The sequence below is a fragment of the Henningerozyma blattae genome, chromosome 1 (assembly GCF_000315915.1).
Source record: "Henningerozyma blattae CBS 6284 chromosome 1, complete genome".
Classification (NCBI taxonomy): Eukaryota; Fungi; Ascomycota; class Saccharomycetes; order Saccharomycetales; family Saccharomycetaceae; genus Henningerozyma; species Henningerozyma blattae.
Window position 1 is genome coordinate 2,104,374 of NC_020185.1, and position 13,153 is coordinate 2,117,526.

General features: G+C 31.8%; 5 protein-coding genes across 5 annotated transcripts; all 5 read left to right on the forward strand.

The window, feature by feature from the left end:
- Positions 1-496: 496 nt before the first annotated feature.
- On the forward strand, positions 497-2,344 carry TBLA0A08530 (MFS transporter; the record flags this gene model as incomplete). The annotated part of the gene is made up of 1 exon (XM_004178114.1): positions 497-2,344. One exon carries the CDS (start codon positions 497-499, stop codon positions 2,342-2,344), a length of 1,848 nt encoding a protein of 615 aa, XP_004178162.1.
- Positions 2,345-3,621: 1,277 nt separating this feature from the next.
- HSP104 (chaperone ATPase HSP104) lies at positions 3,622-6,342 on the forward strand (the record flags this gene model as incomplete). Its single annotated transcript, XM_004178115.1, has 1 exon — positions 3,622-6,342. The coding sequence occupies one exon, from the start codon at positions 3,622-3,624 to the stop codon at positions 6,340-6,342; it is 2,721 nt and encodes a 906-aa protein (XP_004178163.1).
- A 1,460-nt stretch (positions 6,343-7,802) lies between these two features.
- On the forward strand, positions 7,803-10,160 carry RIM4 (Rim4p; the record flags this gene model as incomplete). Its single annotated transcript, XM_004178116.1, has 1 exon — positions 7,803-10,160. The coding sequence occupies one exon, from the start codon at positions 7,803-7,805 to the stop codon at positions 10,158-10,160; it is 2,358 nt and encodes a 785-aa protein (XP_004178164.1).
- Positions 10,161-10,670: 510 nt separating this feature from the next.
- Positions 10,671-11,483, forward strand: EMC3 (ER membrane complex subunit EMC3; the record flags this gene model as incomplete). Its single annotated transcript, XM_004178117.1, has 1 exon — positions 10,671-11,483. The coding sequence occupies one exon, from the start codon at positions 10,671-10,673 to the stop codon at positions 11,481-11,483; it is 813 nt and encodes a 270-aa protein (XP_004178165.1).
- A 507-nt stretch (positions 11,484-11,990) lies between these two features.
- On the forward strand, positions 11,991-13,145 carry NPA3 (GTPase NPA3; the record flags this gene model as incomplete). The annotated part of the gene is made up of 1 exon (XM_004178118.1): positions 11,991-13,145. One exon carries the CDS (start codon positions 11,991-11,993, stop codon positions 13,143-13,145), a length of 1,155 nt encoding a protein of 384 aa, XP_004178166.1.
- Positions 13,146-13,153: the final 8 nt, after the last annotated feature.

A 13,153-nucleotide genomic window follows, 5' to 3' on the forward strand; every position in this document is an offset into this window, starting at 1 on the left:
CACACACGGGATCTCCAAAACTGGAATGCTGGAGTTCTCTTGAAAGGCTAACCTTTAATTATTTCCTGATACAGTAGAATGATGCATTTCAAATGAGTTTTTTTCACTGAAATTTAATATCTACGGAGATTCTCAGGAATCAAAATATTCCATACTTAACTGAAGTTTATTAATTAAAACTAACATTGCACACTAAGTTCTAGGGCATAAAGAAATGGTAAACATCTCTGTTCTTAAATTCTGTATGATGCTTGTACGACTGCTTATCTGAAGCCATAGATGATGCGTTCCATAGGTTTTATCGTGGTCGATGATGTTGTAATTTGAGCATTAAAAAATATATATATATATATACATATATATTCAACCATGTTTTAGGCTCACAAAAAGCTGATCACTTTAATTACTCTGATTTCCTAGTAAATTTGTTTTCTTAAGATAAAATTTTATACAGCATTAACATTGAACTAATACTTTAACTATCAGTTTAAGGACAATGACTGAAAATAATTCACTCAACGAATATAGTAATAGCTCTAAAAACAGTGATATTATTGAACCAGTTCCATATGATGTGAATGCTATTCATCCTACTCCAAGCAGAAAATCTGTTTCAAGGAGAGGATCTGATGTTGCATCTATGAATCCTTCTGTTGAATCAAACGTGTACTTAGCTAGACAAATTTCAAAAATCCAAACAGAACCAATTACTCGTAAAGATAGTCAAAATATTGATATAGAAGCTGGTCCTCACAGTACTACTGGGTATTCTTCATCGGGATCCTTAAGTTTGGTCACTGAAAAACCATCAATGAAAGATTTTGTCAATGAAAAGGACTCTTCTATCTCTGATGAAGAAGTTACAAGAATGTTAACTAAGGTTGATTACTCTGATGTCCCACCAATGGGTGGAGATAGACCATACCCACCTGCACTTCCCTCCAAGGATCTTTATGAAGTTACTTTTGACGGTCCAAATGATCCTTTGCACCCTTTCAATTGGACAAGTAGAAGAAAATTTATTACTTGTTGTGTTTTATGTATTGACTGTATTTCAATTTCCTTAGGTTCTTCTATCTACGCTCCAGGTGTTACTCAAATATCTGAAGATTATGGTGTTATCACTGTTGTTGCAATTTTGGGTGTCACCTTATACGTTTTAGGTTTTGCTGCTTCACCTGTCTTATATGCACCATTATCTGAATTGTATGGTAGAAGAGGTGTCTTAGTTTTATCTGGTTTGGGATTTGCTATATTCCAATTTGCTGTGGCAACTGCTGAAAATTTGCAAACCATTATGATTTGTAGATTCTTTGGTGGGTTAATTGGTGCAGCTCCGATGGCCGTTGTCCCTGCGGTTTTTGCAGATATGTTTGATACCAATTTCCGTGGTAAAGCCATCTGTTTATTCTCTGCCTTCGTCTTTATTGGCCCAATTCTGGGTCCTATTATTGGGTCCTATATTGTTCAACATACAACATGGAGATGGTTGAATTATGTTATTGGTTGCTTAGCTGCTGCTGTTTTTGTTGCAATTTTGTTCCTTGTTGAAGAAACCCATCATGCTTCTATTTTGGTGAATAAAGCTAAAATGATGAGAAAAAAAACTGGTAACTGGGGTATTAGAGCTGCTCATGAAGATGCTGAATTATCTGTGAAAGAAATTATGGAAACTACAATTACTAAACCAATTGTCATTTTATTTACTGAACCTGTTTTGTTTTTGATTTCTTTATACAATTCATTTGTCTATGGTATTTTATATCTTTTACTGGAAGCTTATCCAATTATTTTCATCCAAGGGTATGGTTTGACAGTTAACGGGTATTTGCCATACTTGGCCTTAATTGTCGGTATTATCATTTGTGCAGGTATGATTTGGTATGCTGATACTGATTATTCCCAGCAAGTAGCTAAGCAAAAGAAATTGTTGCCAGAAAGGCGTTTGTATCCAATGATTGTTGCAGGTATTGTTTTCCCAATTGGTATTTTATGGTTCTGTTGGACTGGTGCATATCCTGAGAAGATCCACTGGATTTGTCCTACTATTGCTGGTTCTTTCATTGGGTTTGGTTTAATTGGTATTTTCTTGCCATGTTTGAATTACATTATTGAATCATATTTATTTATTGCTGCTTCTGCAGTTGCTGCTAACACTTTTATGAGATCAACATTTGGTGCTGTCTTCCCATTGTTTGCCGGGTACATGTTTAAAGGCATGGGTACAGGTTGGGCCGGTCTATTAATTGGGCTGTTTGCAGCTGCTATGATACCTGTACCCTTCTTACTATTGAAATATGGTCCAACCATTAGAAAGAGATCAAAGTACGCTTATAGTGAATGATCCTTTTTCTGCATTAATAATTCCTCATATAGACTTTTCATACATTACGCGTTTTTGTTCTTACAATACCTTACATATTCATATAATATTGAAATTATATCCATGAATTGTTTACTCTTGTAATACATTAAATACATACTATTAAATTGCATACAGCTCATAGTTTGGAAATAACATGAATCGAAAGCATTGTTATTTTTTAATTTTCAATTGCATATTTAAGCTATGCTTATAAATTCTAAAAGAATGAGTTTCAGCGGTATGATTCATTCCCCCCCACCTTTATTATAAGCTGCCATTTTATTTTAGCTGCCATGCTATTATTCAAGTTATTATTGACAAATTTAATACTATTTACTTTAATTTTAATACCCAATATATAAATACCTTAATTTTACTTCGCATTTTTAACTTTCAATACCATTATATTATATGTCTAATTCAGTTCAATAAAGTTTACCTTTTTCCTTATATTTCCTCTGTAAAATACAAGTATACGAGGTAATGACTTAAATTCTAAATTAAGTACTAATTATAGCTTCTTATATAAGATTTCTGACATATTATTTACATATTTATGTTCCAATTTTTGGTAAAAATTTCCGCTAACCAAGAAACAAGCTGTAAGCATGCACTTAAATAACTCTTAAATGTTAAAGAGTGATAGTAACCCTTAAATCTCAATCATGGACTTTTAATCATTAAGATATCCACTGTTCCTTCTATTCCCAATGATATGTTTAATGTTTTTTACAAATATCTGTCAGATATCAGATCTCTTATTGGCCGATTCTATTTCCTAAAAATGCGGAAGAATGGAACCCCATAGAAGTCCACAGAACCCCGCAGAAACCCATAGATCATTTCAGGTACGAGGGCTAGTAACAGCCGTAGTAACGGACAATCTCGCGGAACTAGAAAATTCGAGATTGCGCTTGAAACTTCTAGTGTATCCAGCTGGTATGTTTTCCCTTAAATTATGATTGGAAAGGAAAAAAATAAGTTAAAGGGGCATCTCTAAAGGGCTATAAAATAATTTTTCATTGGGAGATTCAAGTATATCACAACGTATAAAAGGGATAAGGATTAGACGTCCTTTAGTGATTTTAGTTTTTCTTCATTTTATTTATTTTATTATTTATATACAAAGCATCCAACGAATCGTTACAGAGGCTAAGCTATTCAGTTTAAAAATTATTAAACACATTTTTTTATTAAGAGATAGATAAAAGCATACAATAGACATACACATTTATTAATCTCTCCAACTACGAGTTATGAACGACGAAACTCAATTTACAGAAAGAGCATTGACAGTTATCACTGTAGCTCAAAAATTGGCTCAGGATCATCAACATCCACAATTACAACCAATTCATTTATTAGCTGCTTTCATTGAAACTCCTGAAGATGGGACCATTGCCTATTTACAAAATTTAATTGATAAAGCTAGATATGATTATGATGCATTCAAGAGAATTGTTAATAAACATTTAGTTAGAATTCCACAACAGCATCCAGCCCCACCTCAAGTTACTCCAAGTTATGCATTAGGTCAAGTTCTGCAGGATGCTGCTAAGATTCAAAAACAACAAAAGGATTCTTTTATTGCCCAAGATCATCTGTTATTTGCTTTATTTAATGATTCTTCGATTAAGGAAATATTTAAAGAAGCCCAAATTGATACTGAAGCTGTGAAACAACAAGCTTTAGAACTAAGAGGTAACCAAAGAATAGATAGCCGTGGGGCAGATACTAATACTCCATTGGAATATTTGAGTAAATATGCCATCGACATGACTGAACAAGCCAGATTGGGTAAATTAGACCCAGTTATTGGTAGAGAAGAGGAAATTAGAAGTACAATTAGAGTGTTAGCAAGAAGAATTAAATCAAATCCCTGTTTGATTGGTGAACCTGGTATTGGTAAGACCGCAATTATTGAAGGTGTTGCTCAAAGAATTATTGATGATGACGTTCCCACTATTTTACAAAATTCAAAATTATTCAGTTTAGATTTGGCAGCTTTGACTGCTGGTGCCAAATATAAAGGTGATTTTGAAGAAAGATTTAAAGGTGTCCTAAAGGAAGTTGAAGAATCAAAGACTTTAATTATTTTATTTGTTGATGAAATTCATATGTTAATGGGTAATGGTAAAGATGATGCCGCTAACATTTTAAAACCTGCATTATCAAGAGCTGCTATTAAGGTTATCGGTGCCACTACCAACAATGAATATAGATCCATTGTAGAAAAGGATGGGGCTTTTGAAAGAAGATTCCAAAAGATTGAAGTCTTAGAACCAACCATTAGACAAACAGTAGCCATTTTGAGAGGTATCCAATCTAAGTATGAAATCCATCATGGTGTTAGGATTTTAGATAGTGCATTAGTGACAGCTACTCAATTAGCAAAAAGATATTTACCATACAGAAGATTACCAGATTCTGCCATTGATTTAGTTGATATTTCATGTGCAGGTGTTGCTGTTGCAAGAGATTCTAAACCAGAAGAATTAGATTCTGCTGAACGTAATTTACAATTAATTCAAGTCGAAATTAAGGCATTAGAAAGAGATAAGGATGCTGATTCTTCTACTAAAGAAAGATTAAAGGCTGCTAAAAAGAAGGAAGCTTCTATAATGGAAGAATTAGAACCATTAAGACAACGTTATAATGAAGAAAGAAAAGGTCATGAAGAATTAACTTTGGCTAAGAAGAAATTGGATGATTTAGAAAATAAAGCTTTAGATGCTGAACGTAGATATGATACTGGTACTGCTGCAGATTTGAGATATTTTGCTATTCCAGATATTAAAAAGAGAATTGAACAATTAGAAGAACAAGTTGCTGAAGAAGAAAGAAGAGCCGGTGCAAACTCTATGATTCAAAATGTTGTTGACTCCGACACCATTGCAGAAACTGCCGCAAGATTGACAGGTATTCCGGTTAAGAAATTGACTGAATCAGAAAATGAAAAATTGATTCACATGGAACAAGATTTATCAAAGCAAGTTGTTGGTCAAATGGAAGCTGTTAAAGCTGTATCTAATGCGGTTAGATTAGCTAGATCTGGTTTGGCTAATCCAAGACAGCCAGCATCCTTTTTATTTTTAGGGTTATCAGGTTCTGGTAAGACGGAAATGGCAAAGAAAATTGCTGGATTTTTATTCAATGATGAAGATATGATGATTAGAGTAGATTGTTCAGAATTAAGTGAAAAACACTCTGTATCTAAATTATTAGGTACAACTGCCGGTTATGTTGGTTTCGACGAAGGCGGGTTTTTAACTAATCAATTACAAGTAAAACCATATTCCGTCTTATTATTCGATGAAGTTGAGAAGGCTCATCCAGATGTCTTAACTGTGATGTTACAAATGTTAGATGATGGTAGAGTCACATCTGGTCAAGGTAAGACTATCGATTGTTCTAACTCCATCATCATTATGACCTCTAATTTAGGTGCACAATTCATTGCTGGACAATCTGGTTCTAAGATCCAACCTGCTACTAAGGAATCGGTCATGAATGTAGTGAAAGGCCATTTCAGACCTGAATTCTTAAACAGAATATCCAGTATTGTCATTTTTAATAAATTATCAAGAAAAGTCATTCATAAGATTGTTGATATCAGATTGAAAGAAATTGAAGATAGGTTCGAAATGAATGATAAACATTACACATTAGATTTATCCCCTGATGCCAAGGAATTCTTAGCCAAATATGGGTACTCTGATGATATGGGTGCAAGACCATTAAACAGATTGATTCAAAATGAAATTTTGAATAAATTAGCCATAAGAATATTGAAGGGTCAAATCAAAGATAAAGAAACAGTGCATGTTGAATATAAACAAGCTTCTGACTCTGGAGAAGAAGGATTAATTGTTGTACCAAACCATGACGGCAATGCATCCAACACAGACGAAGACATGGATATAGATGACGAATCTGACTATTCCGATACTCCAGAAATCGTAAATGACTTGGACTAGGGCTCGAATCTGCATTTTATTTTTACTTCAAAAGAAACATAGAACTTTGAACTTATTGTTATTTTTTTTTTACGTATTACTTACTAATTTCTATTTATTCGCGTATACATTTAATAGTTTTTGATTTCTAATATTTTAATACTTCAAGATATAGATTTGTTTTGTTTTGTATTGTATTGTTTTGTTTTATTTTTCTTTTACAACTGTTTGGATTTTCCTATACTATACACATTTTTCCTCGACCAAAAAAAACTTCCATATACATATATATATGGATACATATAGATATATATATATGAATATATACACTTCTGTATACTAATTGCAAATCTCTTTATTAATATTTCCACTATATCTGTTCCAACCACACACCATTAACTAATCTCATCAAAAAGGGTAACTTTCATATTATGGCATTCCTAATGCAGTAACTTCAAAACTATAGTGCTATTACCCAAGTTAGAAGGATTGGCGGGGAAAGTTACTGTATTCGATCAATACAGATGTAGAAGAAAATGGCGAATGGCCACTAATCCGGACAAATCCTGGCGGTAGGAAAAGGGTACCTAAGAAATTCCAGTAGCAACCTCTGGTAGCCAGCCAATGATCCTTTCTACGGCCGTTTCTTCCGGAATTCTTCGCAAGATCTGCCGGACACGTCTCAAAACAGAAACAAATAAACTTTTCCCCGATGCAGGACATGTTTTAAAAACGGGAAATACTTTCATGTCCTGCGACATTGTCTCAGTAAGTGGGTCATTAGCCGCCGAACATTTGTCCCAATGTTGTACGTGTGTTTTTGTGTCAGGGTCTCGAAATGGAAACCTGGATTTACCACCGGGAATGCTGCGTGCCGTTCTGAGGGAGATACGCGGACCACACTAACCGCCCAGGATAAGGTCCTATGGCAAAATAGGTGTTGGAGAAAAGTAAGAAAGAGGAACAAGTATATAGGAAAACAACGAAAAGGCCAGAGAATGCTTGGAAGAAGATCAGCGATTTGGTGAGTATATAATGGGGGACTTCCAGAGGTTTCACAAATTGCCAAGTTTTAGAATTTTCTCTTTCAGAAAACCCATTAATCTAAAGTGAACACTTTTAACAACGAAAAAAATATACTTTCAATTTCAAAGCGTCTTTCCAATCATAATATATATATATATTCTTTATTCTAATTTTTTTTTTCCAGTCTATTTAATTATTACAAAAAAATTTTTTTCTTTCTTTCTTTGATTTTAATTTCCTATTCAAATAATAAGTAAGCTTTTACAAAAAAAAAAATAAAATTAAAAATAAAAATAAAACCAAATTAGTTTAAAAAAAATTACTATTCAACAAGTTTAATAATATCCTTTTCTATTTATTCCCCTTACTTTCAAACCAGCTTTTATTATTATTTTAACTCCCATTTAAACCAAAGAAATCAATACACTCTCTCTTAATTCAATATTAAAAATAAAATGGCTGCTAAAAAATTATATTACACGAATAATAATATCCATTTGAAAAACCAATGGTCAAATAAGAAGCCTAAAGGTACCGTATCTTCTAATACCGATGGCAATAATTGTTATAATTCCAATGAGAAGGAAAATAAAATCGATTTAGATGCAGAATATGATGAAAATTATACTGTAGGTCCAAGTTTATTATCCCAAAAATACTCAACTGAAAATAAAAATAAGGGAAAGATTGTCACGCCAATGCTTGACATTCCTCAGAAATTTGAATTCCAAGAATCTTCAAATAGAAGCATGGAATTTGAAGATGAAAACTTGGATGGTGTTCCACCAAATTTTGTAGTTTCTGAAGCAGAATCACAATCTGGATCTGAATCTGAATCTGAATCTGAGCCTGGGCTTTCTTCTGAAGAAGAAGATACATGTTCTGGAGAAGAGAAATTAAATAGTAAAGATAAAGTAGGAAATAATTCAAATTCAGAAGAAACTGAAACTGAAACCGTGGAATCCACTAAACAAAATTCGTTACGTAATCAACCTTCTTCATGTGTATTTGTAGCAAGTTTGGCTGCTACTCTGACTGATGAAGAATTATCTAATTCAGTGACAAACCATTTTGCCAAATATGGTGATCTAAAGATGGTTAAAGTTTTGCGTGATGGGAAAAATAGACCCTATGCATTTGTTCAATATACAAATGATTCTGATGCAACAAGAGCATTAAAGGAAGCTCATGGATCCAAATTAGACGGTAGAGAATTACGTTGTGAAAGGGCAAGAGTTAATAGAACTTTACATATTAGTTCTAAAATTCAACTTAATGATGAATTTATTAAAACGATGTGTATGGAATTTGGTCAATTAGAACAAGTTATTAAAGGTCAAAATAATAATCCTTATATTAGAAGGAATAATTATTTATCAAATATGATTAACTCTTGGTTTGTTAGATTTGTTTACCGTGATGATGCGATCAGAGCTTTTGCAAATATTAGAAGTAATCCAAATTTAATTGTTAATTGGGTTCAAAATGTTGATATAAAAGTTGGTGAAAATTTATTAAATAATGATGAAATCCAAGATAGTCCTAATACCAAAAAATCAGATTCTAATTCATCTACCTTAGTTCCTAATAGCATATCACCATCATCAATTTCTAGAAGGCATTCATGGTTGGATGATTGTGGTAAATATTCAAATAGATTTAATCCAAACTGGTCAATTAGTAATTCATTAAGTAATAATCCTATCAAGGTGGAAGAATTAGCCATTGATAAAAAATCAATATTTGTTGGTCAATTATCAAATGATGCAACAGAAGAAAATTTAAAAGAAAGATTTTCAACACATGGTGAAATTACTAATTTTACATTAATTAGAAAGCCCACAAATATTTTTGCATTTATTGAATTTAAAACTGAAGCATCAGCTGCTTCTGCATTTGAAAAAGAAAATCATGCTATTTTCTTAAATAAAACAATGCATGTTCAATATAAAGAAATTAGTAGATCAAGAAGAAGTTTTTCCAATAGTAATAATAAAAATTTCCCAGCAAATGATTATAAAAAAATGTCAGCACCACAAATTAATTTAGCACCTCCACCAATTAACGTTTATAGAAGACACTCCATAGATCCAACCCCAATTGTTCCGCATTATATGGCAAATTCTTTACCAAGAATTCCTTCATTTGGAGTCAATCCTTATCTACCATACAATAATTATTCTACAAGAAGGAAATCAATGCCAGATTGGTCAACTGTAAGAAGTTTCAAATCTGATCTAGATTCAAATACTACAGCAAACACCATCTCAGACAATAATAATAATTCAAATATGAACGCAGATTCTAGTTCAGAAATTTCTACTACATCAGCAAGTAAGAGTACTACAGGGGCTATGTATGATAATTCATTTTCTGGAAATACCAATTCCAATACTACAACAAGTAATTCTGGTATTAATGGTGAAAATTATAGAAAAAATTTCAATTATAAAAGAAATAATAATTATAAATATTCGATAAATGATCCAAATAGATCTTATTATTATTCTCAATACTATTTTCAACCAATGAATTATCCAATGAATCCAATGGGTGGTAATTTTATGCCAAACAATAACTCGCCAACCCATCCTTATATGATGTTCTGTCCAATGCCTCCACCAACAGGGGTAGATCCATCAATGTTTGTACCAAGAATGAATAATTCAAACCCAATGATGCCTGCAAATATGGCTCCCAGCAATGATCCAATGGGAATGCATTCATCGGAGGATAATCCTGGAAATATTGATATGATACCAACGGGAGATATGATAACGGAAGAGTCGCCAATACAAAATCTAGATTATTAATTTGATTTTGTTGGTAATTTTTTAGAGTAAAAAAGCATTAATATATATTCGAGGTTTTTTTTTTCCATTGTATTTTTTTATATTTATATTTTTTTTCATTTTTATTTAATATTGTTAATATTCATATATATCTTTTTTTTATTATTTTTGTCTTCTAATCTTATAAATTTTTTTTTTCAACTAGAATTGAATTAACTACTGTATAATACTATTTATATAACTTATTACTTCGTGTTTATAATTTCAAGTTTCAAGATTATTCATTGAATAAAGTCTAATTACTTTCGTAAAGTATTATTTTTCTTATTATTAAAGTCTTTTTTTAATAATTTGATGGCATTGCTTTTCTCGGAATATGAATTGAAATTTAGCCTTCCGTAAAGGAGGAGTGCAAATAATATATGAAGCATGTGTGCTAAAAAGAATGAAAAGTTAAAAACACCCTAACAAGGCCATACATATTTTAATAAACAGAATAAACCACAAATCAACGTTAATTTAATAACATCAATGGTAATGGATGGGTTATTATTTACTGTTGGCACGTCTGGCGCTGTAGCAGAATTAGTATTAGATCCTCAATTAAAGTACTGGGTATTATTACCAATCTCTATAGTTATGGTTTTAGTTGGTATTTTACGTACTTATATCATGACTTTAATCGGTCCAAAAGTTCAAGGTCAACCAAGAGTTAAAATAACTGAAAATAATTATATCAGTAAGGCACAAGGTTTATTAGGTAATGGTAGTAATTTACACAGTGAATCATTTGAAATTAGACAAATGTATTTGTCCCAAGTTCTAGGTGAAGGTAAATATGTTGCTGTTAGTAATAAAAAACCTGGTGAAGTAGCCAACCCATTTACTGATCCAAATGCTTCAGAATCAATGATGAATATGGCCAAGGGAAATATGGCAAATTTTATCCCACAAACCATAATCATGTGGTGGGTTAACCATTTTTTTGCAGGCTTTGTTTTGATGAAATTGCCATTCCCATTAACAATTAGATTCAAAGATATGTTACAAGCTGGTATTAGCACTGCTGATTTAGATGTCAGATGGGTTAGTAGTATTTCATGGTATTTCATTTCAGTATTAGGTTTAAATCCATTATACAATTTAATTCTTGGTGATTCTGTTGATATGAGTAGTATGATGGATACAGCTGCTCAAAATCCAATGGGTGGTATGATGGGCCCTGGTCAACCACAACCAGAAGCAGTCATGAAGGGATTATCCAATGATTTAATCATGACTCGTCATGAAAGTTGTTTCGAACACATTGAAGAAAGAATTTTAAAGAAGTATGGTAGAAAATAATTATTATCACTGTATTTTATTTTTAAAATTTCATGTAAACTATATTAAATCTGATTAACTTTATATTTGTCAATTTCAAGGAACATACTACAGTAGTATTTTTTTCTGTTCTACTTGCAATTTTAGAGTAAATTATATAGCATTAAAGATTATTCGTTATAGTTTTTTTTTTTTGTAACTACATGGTATCTAAATTACATAATAAAATATTCCATCAGATGTATAAAATATTTGTTTGATCTCTTGAACTACTACTATATTATGATAAGCTTAGCTTATCAGCTTTTTCCTAAAACCGCTGAAACTTATTACGGTACGGGTCTTATGAAAAAATTCAAAGCTTAGCGAATGCGATGAGCTGACAAATTAATGATTGAATCTTTTTAAAACACTAGGATTAAATTATAACGAAATTTTAAATAAATTTAAATATATCTACAAAAGAAACAGAGAGCTTAGAATCTCACTCAAAACTTCACATACATATAACCAATTAGATTAATAAAAATGGCCTTGAAAACAGTTATCTGCATTGGTATGGCTGGTTCTGGTAAAACCACATTTATGCAAAGATTAAATTCCCATATCCGTAGCAACAAAAAAAAGACCCCATATGTTATAAATCTAGATCCAGCAGTATTAAAGATTCCATATGGTGCTAATATTGATATTCGTGATTCCATTAAATATAAAAAAGTGATGGAAAATTACGAATTAGGACCAAATGGTGCTATTGTTACTTCATTAAATTTATTCAGTACAAAGATTGATCAAGTAATTAAATTGGTAGAAAATAAAAAAGATAAATATGATCATTGTATTATTGATACACCAGGCCAAATTGAATGTTTTGTTTGGAGTGCTAGTGGTTCTATCATAACAGAATCATTTGCTTCTACTTTTCCCACTGTCGTTGCATATATTGTTGATACTCCACGTAATAGTAACCCGACTACTTTTATGAGTAATATGTTATATGCTTGTTCAATTTTATATAAGACTAAATTGCCAATGGTTGTTGTATTCAATAAGACTGATGTCAAGAATGCTGATTTTGCTAAAGAATGGATGACCGATTTTGAAAGTTTCCAACAAGCAATTCAAGAAGATCAAAATGGTGATGAGTTTGGTATGGGTAGTGGTTATATGGGTTCATTAATTAATTCTATGAGTTTAATGTTGGAAGAATTTTATTCTCAATTAGACATATGTGGCGTCTCCAGTTATACTGGTCGAGGTTTTGATGAATTTTTAGACATTGTTGATAAGAAGGTTTTAGAATATGAAGATTTCTATAAGACTGAAAGAGAAAGAATATTGAAAGAAAAGGAAGAGAAAGAGAAAGAAAGAAAAGAAAAATCATTAAATGGATTAATGAAGGATTTAAAGATAGATAATAATAGAACTGGCACTAAAGAAGATAACGAAGAGGCAGAAGTTGTAAGTGATATTGAAGAAGGTGATTATGACGGATTAGTGGATCGTGATGAAGATGAAGGTATTGAGAGAGAATATACATTTGCTGCTGAAGATAGATTGAGTGGTGAAATAAATGACGGAACAGCTGATTTACAAAAGAGATACCAACAAGCATTCGAAAAGACAGGTAAAAAAGCTAGTAGTGAAACAGCAGAAAATATTGCTAAATATATTAGAAACTAGTCTTATTA